This window comes from Tursiops truncatus, chromosome 1, assembly GCF_011762595.2.
Source record: "Tursiops truncatus isolate mTurTru1 chromosome 1, mTurTru1.mat.Y, whole genome shotgun sequence".
Lineage (NCBI taxonomy): Eukaryota > Metazoa > Chordata > Mammalia > Artiodactyla > Delphinidae > Tursiops > Tursiops truncatus.
This window is the reverse complement of record NC_047034.1, coordinates 142,256,865-142,278,833: the sequence shown is the minus strand read 5'-3', so window position 1 is coordinate 142,278,833 and position 21,969 is coordinate 142,256,865. Positions and strand designations below refer to the sequence as shown.

Sequence of the window (21,969 nt, the reverse complement as noted above, 5' to 3'; positions counted from 1 at the left end):
CCTCAACAAAATACTAGCAAACAGAATCCAACAACACATTAAAAGGATCATACACCATGATCAAGTGGGATTCATCCCAGAGATGCAAGGATTCTTTAATATATGCAAATCAATCAATGTGATACACCATATTAACAAACTGAAGAATAAAAACCATATGGTCATCTGAATAGATGCATAAAAAGCTTCTGACAAAATTCAAAACTATTTATGATAAAAACTCTACAGAAAGTGGGCACAGAAGGAACCTACCTCAACATAATAAAGGCCATATACAACAAACCCACAGTAAACATCATTCTCAATGGTGAAAAACTGAAAGCATTTCCTCGAAGATCAGGAGCAAGGCAAGGATGTCCACTCTTGCCAGTATTATTCAACATAGTCTTGGAAGTCCTAGCCACAGCAATCAGAAGAAAAATAAATAAAAGGAATACAAACTGGAAAAGAAGAAGTAAAACTGTTTGCAGATGACACGATACTATACATAGATAATCCTAAAGATGCCACCAGAAGACTACTAGAGCTAATCAATAAATTTGGTAAAGTTGCATGATAAAAAATTAATGCACAGAAATCTCTTGCATTCCTATACACTAACAATGAAAAATCAGAAAGAGAAATTAAGGAAACACTCCCATTTACCACTGCAACAAAAAAGAATTAAATACCTAGGAATAAACCTACATAAGGAGGTAAAAGAACTCTACTCAGAAAAATATAAGACACTGATGAAAGAAATCAAAGATGACACAGACGGATGGAGAGATATACCATGTTCTTGGATTGGAAGAGTCAATACTATGAAAATGACTATACTACTCAAAGCAATCTACAGATTCAGTGCAATCCGTATCAAATTACCAATGGTATTTTTTACAGAAATGATTTTTTATGAACCAAAAAATCTTAAAATTTGTATGGAGACACAAAAGACCCTGAATAGCTGAAGCAAACTTGAGGGAAAACAACGGAGCTGGAGAAATCAGACTCCCTGACTTCAGACTGTATTACAAAGCTACAGTCATCAAGACAATATGGTACTGGCACAAAAACAGAAATATAGATCAATGGAACAGGATAGAAAGACCAGAGATAAACTCACGCACCTATGGTCAACTAATCTATGACCAAGGAGGCAAGGATATACAATGGAGAAAAGACAGTCTCTTCAATAAGTAGTGCTGGGAAAACTGGACAGCTACATGTAAAGGAATGAAATTAGAACACTCCCTAACACCATACCCAAAAATAAACTAAAAGTGGATTAAAGACCTAAATGTAAGACTGGACACTATAGAACTCTTAGAGGGGGGCTTCCATGGTGGCACAGTGGCTAAGAATCCACCCGCCAGTGCAGGAGTCATGGGTCGAGCCCTGATACGGGAAGATCCCACATGCCGTGGAGCAACTAAGCCTGTGCACCACAACTACTGAAGCCTGCGTGCCTAGAGCCAGTGCTCCCAACAAGAGAAGCCACCACAATGAGAAGCCTGCACACCACAACGAAGAGTAGCCCCTCTCACTGCCAGAGAAAAGTCCGCGTGCACCAATGAAGACCCAATGCAGCCAAAATAAAATAAGTTAAAAAAACAAAACAAAACAAAACTCTTAGAGGAAAACATAAGAACTCTTTGACATAATTCACAGCAAGATAATTTTTGACCCACCTCTTAGAGTAATGAAAATAAAAACAAAAATAAACAAATGGGACCTAGTGAAACTTAAAAGCTTCTGCACAGTAAAGAAAACCATAAACAAGATGAAAAGACAAGCCTCAGAATGGGCAAAAATATGTGCAAATGAAGCAACTGACAAGGGATTAATCTCCAAAATATACAAACAGCTCATGAAGCTCAATATCAAAAAAACAAACAGCAGAATTAAAAAAATGGGCAGAAGACCTAAATAGACATTTCTCCAAAGGAGACATACAGATGGCCAAGAGGCACATGAAAAGATGCTCAACATCACTAATTATTAGAGAAATGCAGATCAAAACTACAATGAAGTATCACCTCACACTGGTCAGAATGGCCATCATCAAAAAATCTACAAACAATAAATGCTGGAGAGGGTGGGGAGAAAGGGAACCCTCTTGCACTGTTGGTGGGGATGTAAATTGATACAGCCATTATGGAGAACAGTATGGAGGGTTCTTAAAAAACTAAAAATAGAACTACAATACGACCCAGCAATCCCACTACTGGGCATATACCCTGAGAAAACCATAATTCAAAAAGACACATGCACCTCAATGTTCACTGCAGCACTATTTACAATAGCCAGGACATGGAATCAACCTAAGTGTCCATCGACAGAGGAATGGATAAAGAAGATGTGGCACATATATACAACGGAATATTACTCAGCCATAAAAAGGAATGAAATTGAGTTATTTATAGTGAGGTGGATGGACCTAGAGTCTGTCATACAGAGTGAAGTAAGTCAGAAAGAGAAAAACAAGTATCGTATATTAACGCATGTATGTGGAATCTAGACAAACGATATTGATGAACCTATTTGCACAGCAGGAATAAAGACAAAGACGTAGGGAGTGGATGTGTGGACACAGGGCGGGCGGGGGGGATGAACTGGGAGATTGGGATTGACATATGTGCACTGCCCTGTGTAAAACAGGTAGCTAGTGGGAACCTGCTATACAACACAGGGAGCCTGCTCGGTGCTCTGTGGTGACCTAGATGGATGGGTTGGGGATGGGGGTGGGAGGGAGGGGGATATGTGTACACATGTAGCTGATTCACTTCATTGTACAACAGAAACTAACAGAACATTGTAAAGCAACTATATACCACCCCCCCCCAAAAAAAATGTATCTTAGAGATAAGCTAGTCTAAGCCCCTTTTCATATAAAGTAGGAACATATAAAGTAGGAACTCCAGGAGTGACTCCTTCTCCCTATTTATCCATTACTATAAAAAAAGTGATAGTTCAGTAGTGCTTCATTATCTCCAAAAACAGAAAAATCACTACCTCACAACACAAAATATTCTTTTCTTAGAAAGTGGCTTTCTTACATTGGGCCAAATTTGCCTCCCAATAACTTTCAACTTATTGGTCCCACTTTATCATTGAAGCTGCACAAAATCAGATCCTTCTTTTTCACTGCAGGCTTTCAAGTAGCTGAAGACAAAAATCACATCTCCCATGGCCGTGCCTTCTCTAGAGGAAAATATTTCCCCAAATGATATGATTTCCACTTCCCTTCCCTTCCTTCCAACCCTGTTCTAGATAAGCTCCTGTTGCTTTTTTTTTTTTTTTGGCCATGCCATGCGGCATGTGGGATCTTAGCTCCCCGGCCAGGGATCGACCCTGTGCATCCTGAACTGGGAGCGTGGAGTCTTAACCACTGGATTGCCAGGGAACTCCCAATCTCCTGTTTCTTCAGGCGACAGCACAGAGTTTCAGCATGGAGTCTAAGGACTACTCAGGGGTCGTTTATCTTTGTAAACAGTTGACTACGACTTGTTATTCTCTTGTTGGGATTATACCTCTAAAAATGCAGCTGGCTTTTTGTTGGGAGTCACAACAGATTATTAATGTATATTCAGCTTAATTCAACCACAATAACCTCTACTAAAGCAGGATTCTTTCATCCCAAACTTGAGCAATTGGTTTTCTAAGCCTATGCAGGCATCTCTTTCTATGTCTATATATTTCTGTAAAATTTTTCTAGGTTCATTTTTGCCTATTATTTCACGATTTTAAGGCTTTCTTGAATCTTATTTTTCATAATCCATAAACCTGATAACATCTTCATTTAAGTTGCCAATAAGTGTGATGAGTAATAAAGAATTAAATATAGAGCCTCTTGTTTCCCTCCAGGGAGAGGGCAGTCTCTTAGTCAACAGTTTCTGGACACATCCATTTAATCAGCAATGAATCTACCTGTCGATTTACATCTCTCTATTTTTCCCCAGAATACTATGAGAGACTATCAAAAGCCTTGCTGAAATACAGATACACAGTGAATATAGTTCACCCTCCCTGACTTCCCAGGCTAGTAAGAACTGTCAAATCACAAAATACTCTTGGTTTAGCATGACTTGTTCACGAACCTATAATCATTGACCCTGATCTGACTGTTAAGCTGTTAAGCACATAATTCTCAGATCTACCCTAAGGTATACAGAGATGAAATCTTGGGAAAGCCTGTATGAGTGCTGGAATAGGGGAAACAACTAGGAAGGAAGACCTAGTACCTAATTTCTTACCTAGGCTACTAGGCACATGTCTGCTGGCCTGGGAAACCATACCTTCTCCAAAGGCTGAGGAGAGAAAGGTGTGCAGAACAAAGAAGGACTCCTGAGTGTGTGGTCTTGTGGTAAGTTGTGCCATGGCACTTTTCTTGGACTACTTTGTCCAGCCCTAATGATGGGCTATCTCCCATCTGGACACACTTCCCGAGATAGGCATGGGAACTTACATCTCTCCTAGGAAAGGTACTCAGTAACTTGAATTCATCCCATGGAAATCCTTTGGAAGCTACAAAATCAAAGACGATCTGGAGCTTATTGCTGGCCAGGAAACGCCGCTCGAGGAACTCGCCACTGGGTGTCCGGATCCGCAGTTTGCTCACAGGCTCAGCATTTTCTTCCTTTGGCTCTGGAGGCAGGGCCTGCTCTAAGGAGAGTCTGATGGCCTAAAGAGGGCAAAAATCAGGTGTTAAACTGTTGATGGATGGAATTGTGGGGGATGGGGGAGGGAGAGATGAGGAAAAACCTGCTGCTTCCTAGAAACTCATCAAAAGCTATTGCCCATTTATTAACTAAGCCTAATGCTTGGACAACAGAATTATGTGTTTTTCATTTTCTTAATATTAGCCCAATAAGCAATTAATTAAAATAAATCCCACCTTGATGACACATTAAATTGATAGGTAACTACACAGAGAAGAAAGGTAATTTATTTTTTACTGAAGGGCTCAGGTATTTGTGATTCCTTTCTAGGGCATGAATTAAGGCTATTAGAAGCATTTGCAAAAGACGCGTGTGCACGCGAACACTCACACACACAGACGGGGGTGGAGAAAGAGAGAGGGAGAGAGAGTGGGAGAGAGAGCGCGAGTGCACAAAAGAGAGAGAGAACATACATTTCCCAAGTAGAAATAACTGAAGATTTTGTAGAATTCTGGATAATATATTAACGACAAAATGGAGGAAAGACTCTGTTTGGGTTGATGAAAATGTTTGGAAATAATGGTCGTGGTTGCAAGACTGTGAATGTAATTCATGCCACTTAACTGTACTTAAGAAGGGTTAAAAAGGCAAACTTTTGTTATATATATTTTGCTACAATAAAAAAATGGAATGGGAAGAAATTAAAATATCAGGCTTATTGGGGGCAGGAGACTATGGTCCTAGTTCCAGCTTTGCCACTAAACTGCTGTGAGATTTGGCCAAGTCCACATTTCTGGACCTAGATGTGGCACAGACTCAAACAGGTGGGGTAAACTGTTGGGAGATCTCATGGCTAGAGTTGGGCTCTAGTTCTCAATCTAGCATTACGTTGTTTCACATTCAAGATATTCCAGTGGAAGGAGTTTAAAGATCTCTGATGGCCCTGCCTGTGGCAGAAATTCACTAAAACCTTTTTGTTCCTAGAACTGTGGCAGGTTCCTTAGACATGTAAGCCTGGTATTAGCATGCACAGCTTCACAGTTATATTGTGTTCCTGGTTACTTTCACATTTCCATGTTCCCAATTTTCATCAATAGGGAAAACAAAAATTTCCCCCAATTAACATGAGTGAGAGAAATTGGGATATATGTTCTCTAAAATCTCAACACAATTTTCAAAGTTGGTGACACTCCCTTTGGAGAAAAAACAACAAAAACCCTATTAAACAACTCTCAGGTAAAAGGGGAAATATAATAAAAACTACAGAATATCTAGAAAACAATTGTTGAAATTTCATATTCATATTGGAATCTCTGGGATTCATTTAAAGCAGTGCTCAGAGGAAATTCATAGCCTTAAAATTCTTATATCATTCAAAAGGAAAATAAAAATAAGTTAACTGGGTCTTCCCTGGTGGCGCAGTGGTTAAGAATCCACCTGCCAATGCAGGGGACACGGGTTTGAGCCCTGGTCCGGGAAGATCCCCCATACTGCGGAGCAACTAAGCCCCTGCGCCACAACTAGTGAGCCTGCGCTTTAAAGCCCGAGCCACAACTACTGAAGCCCGTGCACCTAGAGCTTGTGCTCCACAAGAGAAGCCACAGCAATGAGAAGCCTGCACACTGCAACGAAGAGTAGCCCCTGCCTGCTGCAACTAGAGAAAGCCCGTGCACAGCAACGAAGACCCAACACAGCCAAAAATAAATAAATAAAAATAATTAAAAAAAAAAAAGAGAAATCTCTTCCCTTGTAGCTTGTTTTAATGGTCAATGAGTAAGCATAGGTAAAGCAGGTAGCAGAGTAGTTGATACACAGAAGATGTTCAACAAAATATTTTCTACCTTCCATTACTGAGAGTCCTCAGCATGGACAGATACTAGAGTTTGTCAGGCATAGTATTTCGTACTTGTGTGATAGGCACTTGATAAGTGTTTGAACATGAATAAACTCTGATTTCCAAACAGTGAAATCTTACACATCTCTCAAGACCTGGCTCAAATATCAGTTCTTCTGTAGTGTTGACTGAATTCCAAAAGCTGTGAAAGATTTTTACTTTGCCCCTGAACTCTTAAGTATTTTGCTTCTATTTCGGTTATGTTATTTAGCACGTTTTTCCTTGATTTGCTGTTACTTGTAGACACGTTGTATCTTCCCTACAAGATGTAATCTCTCTTTGCAGGCAGAAAATGTCTTACTATCCTTTGTTTCTCTTTCAGTGCCTAGCATAGTTCTTGCTCAAAAATCATTTACTGATACTGGAGAGGGTGTAGAGAAAAGGGAACTCTCCTACACTGGGAGAGTGGGAATGTAAATTGGTGCAGCCATTATGGAGAACAGTATGGAGGTTTCTTAAAAAACTAAAACTAGAACTACCATATGATCTAGCAATCCTACTCCTGGGTATGTATCTGGAAAAGACGAAAACTCTAATTTGAAAAGATACATGCACCCCAATGCTCATAGCAGCACTATTTACAACAGCCAAGTCATGGAAGCAACTTAAGTGTCCATCAACAGATGAATGGATAAAAAATATGTGCTACATATATACAATGGAATATTACTCAGCCATAAAAAAGAATGAAATATTGCCATTTGCAGCAACATGGGTATACCTAAAGATGATCATACTAAGTGAAGTTAAGTCAGACCAAGAAAGACAAATATTATGGTTACCATAGGGGGTTAGAGGTGGGGAGGGATAAATTAGGAGTATGGGATTAACAGACATACCCTACTATGTATAAAATAAACAACAAGGATTTACTGTATAGCATATATATATATAATATATATATATATCTGAATAACCTTGCTGTACACCTGAAACTAGCACAACATTGTAAACCAACTATACTTTAATTAAAAAAATTTGTTGAATAAGTTACGAGGTGGCATCCTCTGACCAGAAGTGATGACTAATGAAGTTTTCATCAGCCCAAGTTAGGGCCCTCCAGGTCTTTCTATCACTTGTTAGATGGCTTCCTCTATTTATAAGTGAATTTTGCCATTAATCCTATGTCTAGAAAAAAGTTCTAAAAGCCGTTTTTTGTGAGTCATCCTAGGAAATCAGTTGACACCCTTTCTCTTTTTTCCCATTGCACTTTAGGTAAATCTCTATAATGACTTTTATATATAGTATGTAATTCTATTTTTACAAGACTATGAACTCCTGGAGCAGAGGGCCCACATCTGTATCCCTACTTCCTAACAGATTTTGGACACACACTAAGTAGTCAAAAAAATATTTGCCAAATGAGTGAATGAAAAAATTCTCTATATTGTCACAGACATGACCTGAACTCAAGGTGGAAAAAAATCAGCCAAGCTAAATGGATTTCTCACATATAGGGGCCCAGTGAAAGATGCTGCAGAAGTAACTCCCAGTGTCTTTTGGTGGGTAAAGTAAAGCCTGGGAAAAGGGGAGAAAATACAGTCTTTGTGTTTTTTGGGTGAGACAATATTTAGGAAGGATGGGAATATTTGTCAGGCAAGAAAGGGGAGAGGAATTGGAAAGAATAGAAAACCATGAATCTAGTACAAGTTTAAGTTTTCTAAGAGTTCAACACAATAGATTGGGAATGATTCTTCTAAAGAAAATTAGTCTTCCATATCAAAATGAATCTGGGAAAAGTGGAAAGAAGTAAGTTGTAGGAAATATTAACATCCTTAGTATCAAATGCAATGGAAATAGACCTAGCATTTGAATAACTTTTCTAAAAATTATGCTCTACCTCACGTTCCTCTTCTTGTTCTTTGCGAATCTGTTCCAAACGAAACTGTTCTGCCATCTCTCTCTCATGAGCTTCCCTCTGTTGATAAAAGAGAAAGGAATCCAACACTTAATAAACACTGGCCTACTTTTTTTTAAAAAAGAAAAGAAATAAAAGAGAAAGAAAAAGAAAAGAAAAAAAGTTCATTTTCAGCATGGCCCAGAGGTACACTGTGGTAATGAAAGTGTTTCTCTCTGGAACAAGGATGGAAATAAAAGCAACAACAAAGCATACCTCTATGATCATGGTGGGTTCCTATTCAAACATTTAGGTAGCTCTGGGTAGTGTAGCATTCAAGATCCTTCAGACCTTTCTCTGGTCTTCCTTTCTGGTCTTTTCTGCCACCTCCCCTGTACCCAAATATCAAAACTCTATTCACATCAGCCTCTATCTTGAACCCATGCTTTCTGGCTCCTTGTTGCTAGCACACATTACTTCCTCTCCTACCCCCCTTTCTCTATCCAGTTCAAATATACAATCTCTTCTATGAAACCCTGCCTAGTACATTCCCATTTCTTGGCTCTCGAAAAAAGCTGGAAAAAACTTTCCACTGAAAATCCTGTTCATTGAACTCTCACAGAACTCAGTGCTTCCCTTACAACATTTAGGATCCTTGCCTAAGTGTTCCAGCTATCTATGCTCTTGACTGAATCTACTCTGCAGCACAATGTGAGCCTTATTTTGAAGGCAGAAAGAGTGGCTTATTCATTTTCCTCTCCTTCAATGCCCAGTACAGAAGCATTTAATGCTCAAGAAGCATTAAATAAGTCAGTGGTTCTCAACCCTGACTGCACATTAAAATCACCTGAAGAGCTTTTTAAACATTGCTAGATTTTACCACAGACTGATTAAAAACAAATGAAGTAAACACTAGGCCCATTTTTGTTTTCACTTCTCATGATTCCTGAAAAAATTTATCTTGTCAAAATGAACCATGCTTTAAGAACCTGAGGTAGAATTATATTCTTTCTGTTAATTGAAACTAGCTTTCTCCACTGCAAACCCAACTCTCTTAGGTTTCAAAATGATTAAAGGGCTGGCATTTAAATAATGAAAGACTATTTAGGATTGAGTTCTTTATCCCAGAAGTCCCCTGACCAAACCTACCTTTGCTCTGTCAGCCTCAAGTGAAAGGCGATAGGCCTCGTCTTGTTCTCTCTTCACATTTTCTCTGGCTTCTCGTTCGTCCTTAAAAGAAAGGAAAATATTCAAAGGCATTTTACATTACTGTTTTTAAAGAAAACAACAATAATAATCCCCTTGTCTTACTCCTGTGTAAATTTATTATAATTAAACAAGACACTTTTAAAGTGTACAACATAAATAAGCTAACAAATAATAAGGTGAGTAGCACAGTAGATAGTGAAAATAAGAATGTTTGAAGCCTAGTCTACCACTTACAAATTGTGTGACCTTGGGCAAGTTATTTAATCTCTTTAGGTCTCAGTTTCCTCAACTGTAAAAAAGAAATAACATTTGTCTCATAGGGTTGTGAGAATTGAATGCAATGATATATAAACTGTCTAGCAAAGTACCTGACATTTAGTTCATTTTCACTGATTAGTTCCCTTCTCCTTTACTCCTGATTTTTCTAAGATAAACTTGGAGATTATCAGCATTGGGACTAAGGACTGGGAGAGAGGAAAGGACTAGGAAGTAATCTGGTCAGCACAGAAAGAGGCTGAAAGCACAATACCCTGCTTAACTTTAGTCCATATCACACCACTAAAGCTTGGTTATCAAATAAGTATATCCCCACAACATTCACACTCATGAAGTGTGGATAATGTAAGTTATCTAAGTTGAAGATCTTTTAGAATATTTTTAGTGTCTGAAGTGATTATGCCATCTGTGTACATTTAAATTGTGATTTCATATAAAATTAAAAGTTAATTCAACTACCAGAATTTCTTATTTGTTAAATTCTGGAGTATAGCCAATATACATGTCCTTAAATTTAATAAATACCCACACCTGTTGACATTAGAGTATAGGTTCCCTTTCTGGTCATTTTTTTTTTTTTTTTTTTTTTTTTTTTGCGGTACGCGGGCCTCTCCCTGTTGTGGCCTCTCCCGTTGCGGAGCACAGGCTCCGGACGCACAGGCTCAGCGGCCATGGCTCACGGGCCCAGCCGCTCCGTGGCATGTGGGATCCTCCCGGACCGGGGCATGAACCCGTGTCCCCTGCATCGGCAGGCGGTCTCTCAACCACTGCGCCACCAGGGAAGCCCCCTTTCTGGTCATTTTGCACAGTAGGCTGAATCACACATAAGTTACCGATATCTGACTGGTTTTGACCTATAAAAATGGAAATTTCATATAGTTTAACTTAATTCTTTCTTTTTGTCTCCTCAGTTCAATATATGCTTGCTCAGGCTGAGTGTATGCTCAGCACTGCCTTAGGTACTCCCTCTGAAATCTATTCAAGACTGGCCTTCTCCTTGAAGCCTCATACTCCTTTTGGTTTCAATGATTCCATTAAGTCCACAATTTCTGGTATAAATAGTAGCATTTCATTGATTCCTAATCTTTCAAATAAAAAATTAGGAAAAATTAGATGTTGTTGGCCTGAAGCTAATTGCTATACCATCTGTGATAAAAGAGTATGCCAGAGAAATTATATGTTGGGGCAAAATATCAGGAACAATGTTTAACCTGAGAGACCACTTAGGCTGCAAAGTAGTCAGGATAATTTACGTGTCATGTAATATGACACATGAATAAAAACAGGTTTTAAAAACTCCTACTTGGAGACGTACTTAGCTACTAGTATTTTTATTTTAAAGCAACAGAAGCATCTTCCTTTAAAGATATTTTCACTGATTCCAACTGGGTATTTCCTACTTTGGTCTATATACTACAGTTTTACTATGACCAGATACAATCAGCCTGATAGGACATATTCTGTATGTTTTTCTTTATATTTGCATTTGCATTTACTCTGTAAGCACCTTTGCCCACTCAATATACAAGCTTGTACAGACTGGACACTTAATAGTTCATTTGGCCATGGCTGATCTATAGTTGATGTATAATGTCTTCATTTTTTTATGTCACCAAGGAGAGGTAATGAGGAGATTAGAAGACCTGTGTTCAACTCCTAGCCCTGCTAGTAGCAAGCTGTGTGTTCTTGGGTAAACACTGTCTCCCTTTTCAGTCATTTATTAAATTAAAGAATTGAATTTTTAAGGAAACTGTGCCTCTCTGAACAACTCTATCTTTCCAAATTTAGATATTCCTAATATTATCAACAACCTATGGGAGTAATCTTATCTTTTTACATTTCAAGTAGGGAAATATTTAAGATGCTTAGGATTTTAATTGTAACATACTTCCATGACTCCACCTTTTCAAATTAGTTTAGATTTCTCTTGTAGCATTCTGTCCTTTCCCTTTAAAACGTTTATCACAATTGTATCAATTATCATATGATTATTTATTTAATGTGAGAGTCCCCCATGACACTGTAAGCACCATAAAGGCAGGGATCTTGTCTATATTACATACCTCTGTATTCCAAGTGTTTCACACAATGCCTAGCTTTTGGGAGGTATTTAATAAGCATCTGTTGAATAAATGAACCGTCTTTCCAGGCATAAAACATTCATTGTCTAGAGTAAAAATTAAGGAGGAAAATGATATAGCTCATTCATAAAGTGGCCCTATCTGAGTCAATGAAATTGACTGGCTGGGCAGAAATGACCCGTTATGACACTATGTACACACACAAAGGGACCTTCTAAAAGCTACCACAGCTGGAAGCCCTCTCTGAGCACAAATACAGTTTGTAATAAAAGCATTCTAAGTAAACAGCTCTGTTTTAAAACAGACTGTTGCAGATACGAAAGGCCATTAAATACAGGGATCCCTGCCACAAAATGTGGCACCTGTTGTGAGAGGACTTCTTGAACCAGCTAACTTCCTTCCTTCCCTCCCCACTTCTCTCTCTTCTATTTCTCTTCCCTCCTTTCCTTCTCACAAATATTCAATAAGCACCAATTTTACTTTAGGCATCACACTAGTAGTGGGGTTATAGAGGCAGGCCACCGTTTAATAGACAGAGAGAGAGATGAGCTAATCTGAAAGAACAATATTGTGTAATCTGAGCTATTTGCTGTATTTTCTTTAACTTGTTTTTAAAAAGGCACTCATGTAAAAAATTGTAATGCAAATGTTAAATTATTCTTAAATGTAGCATTGTTAATATTGCTAGATGCTGGCTGCACAACATTGTGAATACACAGAATGTCACTGAATAATGCACATTATAATAATTAACTGTATGCTATGTGAATTCTGCTTCTATTAAAAAAATATTACTAGAATCAAAAAAAATTTGTAAAATTGCTGTATGTCCACACAACAGAGTACTACTCAGCAATTAAAAGGAATGAATTACTGATACATGCCACAGCACAGATTAACCTCAAAATAATTATGCTGAGTGAAAGAAGTCAGACTAAAGAGTATATACTGTATGATTCAATTTTTCATAAAACTTGAGAAAATGCAAATAAATCTATAGTGACAGAAAGATCAGTGGGTGTATGGGACTTGAATGGTTGGGAGGTAGAGGCAGAAGAAAGGGATTACAAGGTTCATGAGGAAACTTTTGAGAGTGATGGATATGTTCACTATTTTGATCGTGGTAAAGATTTTATTAGTGTATACGTATGTCAAAACTTTTTAAAATTGGACAGTTTATATAGGTACAGTTTATATAATTATACTTCAATATAGCTTTAGAAAATAAGTGATTAATAATACTGAAAAAATTAATGTATGGATTAAACAGCAGCTTGGACACAGGTGAAGAGAGAATTAATAAAGTGGAAGTAATCTGAAGAAACTACCTAAATTGCAACATGGAGAGACAGAGAAATAAGGTATAATAGAGAAGTTAAGTGGACATGGAGGATATAATCAGAGTGCCTAACATGCATCTGCTAGGAACCCTAGAAGGGAATATAAAGAATGGAGCAATACTCAAAGAGATAATGTTTTCGAATTTTCCAGTATGGATGAAAGATAAGAATAAGCGGCCAAGGACCATTTCAAATGGTAACCTCTAGTTCTATAGAAACTACCAAACTGAATAAACAAACAAATTGACTGAAGTCATCATAGTCAAACACAGCTTTGAATGCCACCTCACCTGAAGAAGACCAGCTCTTGATTCTGTGGATCCAGTGGTAAGACCTTGGATGACTGGGTTGTAATAACAGAAATAGTACTTAGAACCTTGCTAACAAAAGTGTGGTCCAAGAACAAGCAGCACTGAAATCAACTGGAAGCTTGTCAGAAATGTAGAATCTTAGGCTCCACCCAAGACTGACTGAATCAGAATATGAATTTTAATAAATTCTCCAAGTGATTCCTATGCACATTTAATTTAGCAAAGCACTGCTTAAGAAGCTTTGCTTAAAAGTAATGTATACTGCTTAAGTGACAAGTGGTTGGGATGTTATTTTTGCCTGCAGGAAAGCCATAAATGGGGAAAGTTCATCCACTCTGGTGCAGAAAAATAGTTAAATACTAGGACCAGGACCTACCTTTTTACATGGAAAGTCAAGCTAAATGCTCTGGAGATTTTTTTGGGATGTGTGTGTGTGTGTGTGTGTGTGTGTGTGTGTGTGTGTACACGCATGCAACAGAGATGATGTAATGGTGTTTGATAGAATCCAAATACTACATTCTGTGGCCACTTCTCCAGTCAGGATTCCTTCCTGAAGATAGACAGATAAGACAGGTGGAGGAAGCTTACTTTCAATCACAGGTCAGCAAACTGTGGTCTTTGGGCCAAAGCTGGCCTGTAGACTATTTTTGTAAATAAAGTTTTACTGGAATATAGCCATGCCTATTTGTTCATGAATTATCTATGGCTACTTCTGTGCTACAATGACATAGTTGAATAGTTGTGACAGAGAGTATATGGCTTCCAAAGTAGAAAGTATTTACTATCTGACACTTCACAGAAAATGTCTGCTGACCCTTTAAAATCATTATAAATGTTGGTTTCAGTCTTTTTAATTTTTAACTTCTGGTAAGTAGAGAATAAAATCCTAATGAGATTTTAAAGTTCATAAGCCTAGGGGGAGCTTCAGTAAAAGCTCAGATGGAAAGAGTAACTGATTTGTTTATTACATACAAAAAAATCAGAAGCCACAAACTAGCTCCGAAATCAGTATGAAAGGTTTACAGTCAAAGGTCTCGTGGCAGCATATTTCAAATTTTACATGGGCTAACAATAAGAGGTCTTGAAAGGGAGTTCATATCATAGATAAAAATAATTTGATTAAATGTAAGAATGCAAGAGAATTACATACTTGGACAGGTTTCCAGGTACCTAGGAAATGTGGAGGAATGATGTCTAACTCTAGACACATGTGAACTAATCATCTGTCTTAGAGGCTTAGGTATAGAACTTTTTGTTCTGCACCACTTGGTACCTTGGCTTAGTTTTAGGCAATGACTCTGTTGAACATCTACTATGAGTAATCACTGGGCCAGATATTGTAGGAAAGACATATGTTAAACTAGTCCTACTTTAAAGTGTTTTAAATTTCATCTAAAAGAAAGGGACAAATGATTTGGGTGGGGTATTTTTATGGAGATTTTGTAGTTATATCCTGCTGTTATCAAATTTCTATTGTTAAAAGCATAGTGTCAGGGCTCCCTGGTGGCGCAGTAGTTGAGAGTCCACCTGCCGATGCAGGGGACACGGGTTTGTGCCCGGGTCTGGGAAGATCCCACATGCCGTGGAGCAGCTGGGCCCGTGAGCCATGGCCGCTGAGCCTGCGCGTCTGGAGCCTGTGCTCCGCAACGGGAGAGGCCACAACAGGGAGAGGCCCGTGTACCGCAAAAAAAAAAAAGCATAGTGTCAGACTTATTACCTTTCTAAAATGAAAATCACATCATAACACTCCTCTTTCCTAACCTTCAATGATTTCCCCACACCTTCAGGATAAAGTCTAAATTTCCTAGCACAGGTGCCCTCAATTACTTTATCAGCTTCATTACCCACTTCCCCCTTCCATATACTCTATGCTCTAGCCATACAAGCCCTCTCACAGCTCCCTGAACAGACCAGCCTTTGCATGTTTCTCTGCCTTTGCATATCCTTTATCCTTTGCCTGGAAAATTCTTCACCACTCCTCCTTCGGCAAAATCACACTCATCTTTCAGGCTCAACTTAAGTGTCTAGGCATTCACAGGTACCTCACCCTGGGTTGAATGGTTTCACTTCTGTGTTCAATTCACACTGTATTATTTAATCATATATTTACATATTTCTCTCTCAGAGTAGACTGAGCACTGAGGGCAGGAATACTGTTTTATTAATTTTTGAATTTCCAGCATAAGTGAACACTACCAAGTTGGCACTTGATAGATAATAATAGCAGTTAACATTCAGTGAATGTTTCCTATATGCCAGGCATTCTTCTAACTACATTATTATCATATATAATCCTCAGATATATTGAGGGAAGGAGGAAAGAAAAGAGGTGACTATACATAAAAGAAGAAAGAAAGGGAAAGGGAGCTAAGGTATCTGCTCCAGGAACTGTCATGGACCTCAAAAAAGGCCAAAAGCCTTTGCAAGCTAAATGCTCTTGTTTTACTTCCCTCTTGCTACCATTACCCTAATTTGGGTTCTGAGATTTATAACATACCTAGAAGCCTTGAGAGAAATAATAATAGGCAGGACGGGAATAAGAAAATAGCTCTACTGAGGAAAATTATCCTCTTGTGTAGGGTGCTAGATTATTCCATGACTATCTTCTTTCTGTAACATAATCTGCAAGGGTGACAAATTTCTTTTCAGGGGACTCTTCATGTGATGACTGGGCACAGTGCCTGGCACATAGTAGGTATTCTACAAATGTGGACTGAATTGAACTGGGAGGACAGTTAACTGACTCTTCCTGAGTCACTAAAATAGATAAACCAATCCCTAGCAATTTTGTAGATTCAGTGATGTCAAAAAGAAAAAAGTAAAATAATTCAAATATTTGATCATTTAAAGCCAAGTTTTCAAAGCCTGCCTCTAAAGCTAAATTGATCATTTTATTTTCTAAGTAAATACCTGGTCAGTGTGAGAACAGAGGAAGCAGAGATTTTAGTTATTAAATTATTCTTAAGGGGCTAATTCATTAGGCACCAAAAAGATGTAAGACTGCCTCAATTTCTTCTTTAGTATTTGGGAGGTAAAAAGCACCTCCCCCTTTTTTTTTCAGATCTCCACCTTATGGTCTAATTGGGACAGAATTGGAGTTCAGATATTTAAGATCTTATTTTTGAAAATTCTCAGGCCACAGGATGTTCTGATAATCTTGTTTACAAAACATTTAAATAGTATCTCATATTTTAACGTATCAGAATTAGACATTTCTCCAAAGAAGATATACAAATGGCCAACAAGCACATGAAAAGATGCTCAACAACATTAGTCATTATTAGGGAAATGTAAATCAAAACCACAAGGAAATACCACCTTATCCACTACGATGGCTATCATTTTTAAAAAGAGAAAAAATGAGTGTTGGCGAGGATGTGGAGAATCCTTGTAACCTGCAGATTGGAATGTAAATGGTACAGACGCTGTGAAAACTGTTCGGTGCTTCCTCAGAAAGTTAAACAGATTTGCCACATGACCCAGTGATCCACTTCTAGTTATATACCCAAAAGAACTGAAAACAGGGACTCAAATAGATACCTGTACACAAATGTTCATCCTATCATTATTCACAACAGCCAAAAAGTGGAAACAGTCCAAATGCCCATTAACAAATGCATAAACAAAATGTGATATATCCATACAATAGAATATATTTCAGTCATAAAAAGAATGAAGTAATGATATATGCTACAATGTGAAGCAACCTAAGTGAAAAAACCAGACACAAAAGTCACATATTGCATGACTGCATTTGTATGAAATATCGAGAACAGGCAAATCCACAGAGACAGAAAGCACAGTGGTTGCTAGAGGCTGGTGGGGGGCAGAGGGGGTTGGGGGAGTGACTGCTTAATGGGTTTGGGGGTGATAAAAATATTTTGGAACTAGATAGAGGTAGTAGTTGCACAACACTGTGAATGTACAAAACACCACGTAATTGTAAAATGGTTCATTTTATGTTACCTGGATTTCGCCTAAAAATAAACCAAGTATCAAATTACAGAGCTAAGAACTAAATAAAAACAAAGCACTCTACAGTGTAAAAAGGGAGAAGAATATTTATACTTGAAGTATAAATGATGAGGGCACTGCTTGAAAAAATGTGTTAAATTGGCCTTCAAAAGAAGTACTGCCTGGTAGCATCGCCTCCATGGTGTACTGTGTCCAGGACATTCATCTTCCAGCCAAACAGCTTGGATTCTAGTCCTTGTTCCATCCTGATGGCAAAACAGTACAGGGAAAAAGTACAGCTTCAAACACAAACAACTCAACTTGGTCTGAATTCTAGGTCTGCCGCTTAATTTCTGTGCCCTTGGGCAACTTCTTTGAACTCTTTCAACACTGAACAATTTTATCTCCAAAACAGGAAAACTACCTCCTCGTTGGATTACTGGAAGGATGAAATGAAATGATGAATACATATCACCTAGCACAATGGGCATTTGATAAACGTTACCCTAATAATCATCACCATCATCATCATCCTAGTAATGTTAATCCTCTTCCTTGTAATAACTAGATGTGTAACCTCAGGCCGAACAGTTTAACTTCTCTGAATTTCTTCCAAGGACTGCCTGGGGAGGCCCTGGGGCAAATCATTCCTCATTAACAGCATCATTTTTTGATAGGTAAATTGGCAGTGGTAGAGGAGGGTAAACAGGGGAAGGTTCACGAATAATTATATGGACACGAGTCTCAGGTCTCTGAAGCATCTTCCCATTGTTCCGTAGCTGACTGCTGTACCCTATCAAGTCTATGTACCAGGGTTCTGACAGATGTCCCAGGGCCCAAAAAGAACATCAGAGGTCCTAAGCAGAGATTATGCATCATATGTAATTTAGAAGAAAAGCAATATTAAAGTGTATTCAGAAGTCTGACCAAATTCTAATTTTTCTTAAGACTACTTTGATTTTTCTGAAATATTAAATTTCATAAAGGTATCTCTCTGTCTACATATATTTTTCCTGTCTATTTATTTGGTGAACCTACTTTGCTTATTCTATAAATGTTTGGTCTGCCTTTACGTAATCACATTCTAAGTTGCAGAGGAGAGAGGCTTTTTAGTATGAGGGCCCAGGACAAACCCTTAAGTTTGCTCTATTTTCGAGTGACCTGGGCTGTGAGAATTAAATAGAAGAACACATGGTGGGATAGTGCTCTGAAATGGACTAAGGTTCCAGACTGAAAGGAATGATCATTTTGTTAATAGAATCAGGAATGACTTAGAAGGCCTCATCTTCTCTGTGGTAAGAACGAATTCCTTGGCCCTAGGCCTAATTTATCACTGTGGTTTCCATGGTGTTAAAAGTGTTCTCACTTCCTTGTTAATCAAAGCTACCACTGGGCTTCCCTGGTGGTGCAGTGGTTAAGAATCTGCCTGCCAATGCAGGGGACATGGGTTCAAGCCCTGGTCTGGGAAGATCCCACATGCCGTGGAGCAACTAAGCCTGTGTGCCACAACTACTGAGCCTGCGCTCTAGAGCCCACAAACCACAACTACTGAGCCTGCACACCTACAGCCTGTGCTCCACAACAAGAGAAGCCACCGCAATGAGAAGCCCGCGCACCGCAACGAAGAGTAGCCCCCGCTCGCCGCAACTAGAGAAAGCTCATGTTCACAACGAAGACCCAACGCAGCCAAAAATAAAGAAAAATAAAATTTTTAAAAAGCTACCATTAACCAAGTATTTGCAAGAAAAATGTAGTAAGTATTAATGAATATCCTCCTGCCTATATCTTTATCTAAGACTTTTAATCCTTTAAAGTCTTATATTTCAAAGTTTACAAAGCACTTTCACATGTGATACTCACAATAATGAGGTTGGCCAGGAAGAGACTTTGATCCCCATTTAGAGATGAGGAAATTGCGACTGAGAAACTTCAAGTGATTTTTCCAGGGTCACTCAGCTTGTTAAAATGTAGGCCACCAGTTACCTCATTTAGAGCTCTTTCTGCCATTTCACCTTTCTTCAACCTATACACTTATTGTGTTTCTCCCTCTCTAAATTTTCTTCCTTCCAAACACTGCAAATATAGTCCTTAAATCAGTGTAGGGAATGGTTATGGAATGATTTTCTTGGGACTAAACTGTTTTCACTTGCTGAATGAACTGAATAGAAAAAACAGATACAGGGTTAGTTTATTTCATTACCAACGGACTCTCCACCTAGAAGAGCAAGATGGTATAGAATGGATAGGTACCTCCAGCTTTATATTATCCTGTAGAGTTGTCATCATCTATTTACATGTCTATTTCTCTCTTTAGACCCTAAGCAAATCGAAGAGACTTTTCCTTGTTTATCTCTGTATCCCTAGTTCCAATCCCAAGCAGTGCCTGGTACTTCCTAGATCCTTAAAAACAGAACAATGAATGAGCATTTTGGCTCCACCAGACATCTGCATTATAAGTTTATATTTGTTAAACTGATCTGCCTGTAAAATCATTAATGACCTGCTAGTGTTCAAAAACGGTGAAATAAGGATTATGGCAAACCTGACACTTGATATTCTTTCAGGTTAGATACCTGAAAGAATAGGTTTGATACCTGTTATATCAAGGACAGAGCCTAAATGCTGGACAAACTGGTTATTTTTAAAAATCTAGTTATCAAAAGTTTTAAACAGAGAAATTTCAAGATATTTGTATCTTGTTATCTATCACAGTCCTACTGCAGGACTATGAAAACAGAGAGATGAATTCACATGTAGCAAGTAACTTCCAAGTCCTAACTAAGACTGTCTTGCTTTGCTAGAATGTTAAGTCTCTGGAATTTCCGGTGCAGATGTTTAGAAAAGATTATTTTTCATCTGGATAGAAGTGGTATGCGGGAGTGAGTTGAAAAGCTGGATTTAAGACTGGTTTGCTAATTTCTTTAGTGGCAGGGTTTCAAATGATGAACTGTCATCTCAGTGTCTGCTTTAGAGGGAGTGGGCCAACTTGTGAGAGAGAGTTTATGTTAAGCTAAACCTATCCAGAGAGAATCTACCTATCTGCCTGGTAACGTAGGATGAAATCTGAACGTTTTTCAAGCATGATGTCTCAGTTCAGACCCTGGTCATCTCTCGCTTAGACTATGGCATTGGCCTCTTAGCAGGTCTCCTAACTTCCAGTCCCTTCCTATAAAATCCATTCATCCATTCATTCACTTACACATTTATAAGACATTTATGCTCGCCTACTATATACGTTAAGCTTTATGTTAGGGAATGGAAACAATGATTAAGAGGTTTGGATGATGGCCATTCTGACTGGTGTGAGGTGACACCTCACTGTGGTTTTGATTTGCATCTCTCTAATGATTAGTGATGTTGAGCATCCTTTCATGTGTTTGTTGGCAATCTGTATATCTTCTTCGGAGAAATGTCAATTTAGGTCTTCTGCCCATTTTTGGATTGGTTTGTTTGTTTTTTTGATATAGAGCTGCGTGAGCTGTTTATATATTTTGGAGATTAATCCTTTGTCAGTTGCTTCATCTGCAAATATTTTCTTCCATTCTGAGGGTTGTCTTTTTGTCTTATTTATGGTTTCCTTTGCTGTGCAAAAGCTTTTAAGTTTCATTAGGTCTCATTTGTTTATTTTTGTTTTTATTTCCATTTCTCTAGGAGGTGGGTCAAAAAGGATCTTGCTGTGATTTATGTCATAGAGTATTCTGCCTATGTTTTCCACAACAAATGCTGGAGAGGGTGTGGAGAAAAGGGAACCCTCTTGCACTGTTGGTGGGAATGTAAATTAATATAGCCACTATGGAGAACAGTATGGAGGTTCCTTAAAAAACTAAAATTAGAACTATCATATGACCCAGCAATCCCACTACTGGGCATATACCCTGAGAAAACCGTAATTCAAAAAAAAAAGGACTACAATGTTCACTGCAGCACTATTTACAATAGCTAGGACACGGAAGCAACCTAAGTGTCCATCAACAGATGAATAAAGAAGATGTGGTACATATATACAATGCAATATTACTCAGCCATAAAAAGAAAAGAAATTGAGTTATTTGTAGTGAAGTGGACGGACCTAGAGTCTGTCATACAGAGTGAAGTAGGTCAGAAAGAGAAAAACAAATACTGTATGCTAACACATATATATGGAATCTAAAAAAAAGGTTCTGATGAACCTAGGGGCAGGACAGGAATAAAGACACAGATGTAGAGAATGGACTTGAGGACACGGGGAGGGGGCAGGGTAAGCTGGGACGAAGTGAGAGAGTAGCAATGACGCATATACACTACCAAATGTAAAATAGATAGCTAGTGGGAAGCAGCTGCATAGCACAGGGAGATCAGCTCAGTGCTTTGTGACCACCTTGGGGGGGGGATAGGGGAGGGTGGGAGGGAGGTGAAAGAGGGAAGGGATATGGGGATATATGTATACA

The 21,969-nt window shown here is 38.4% G+C and overlaps 1 protein-coding gene across 8 annotated transcripts in view; it reads right to left on the bottom strand.

Moving 5' to 3' along the window:
• Positions 1-21,969, bottom strand: part of FAF1 (Fas associated factor 1) — a 494,094-nt gene that overhangs the window by 36,606 nt on the left and 435,519 nt on the right. For all 8 annotated transcript variants that reach the window (XM_073789929.1, XM_019937835.3, XM_073789930.1 and 5 more), the window contains 3 exons: positions 9,521-9,601; positions 8,375-8,452; positions 4,448-4,663 (listed from right to left, as the gene is read on the bottom strand). In XM_073789929.1, coding sequence (XP_073646030.1) covers positions 4,448-4,663; positions 8,375-8,452; positions 9,521-9,601 — 375 coding nt within the window. The remainder of the gene's footprint in view (positions 1-4,447; positions 4,664-8,374; positions 8,453-9,520; positions 9,602-21,969) is intronic.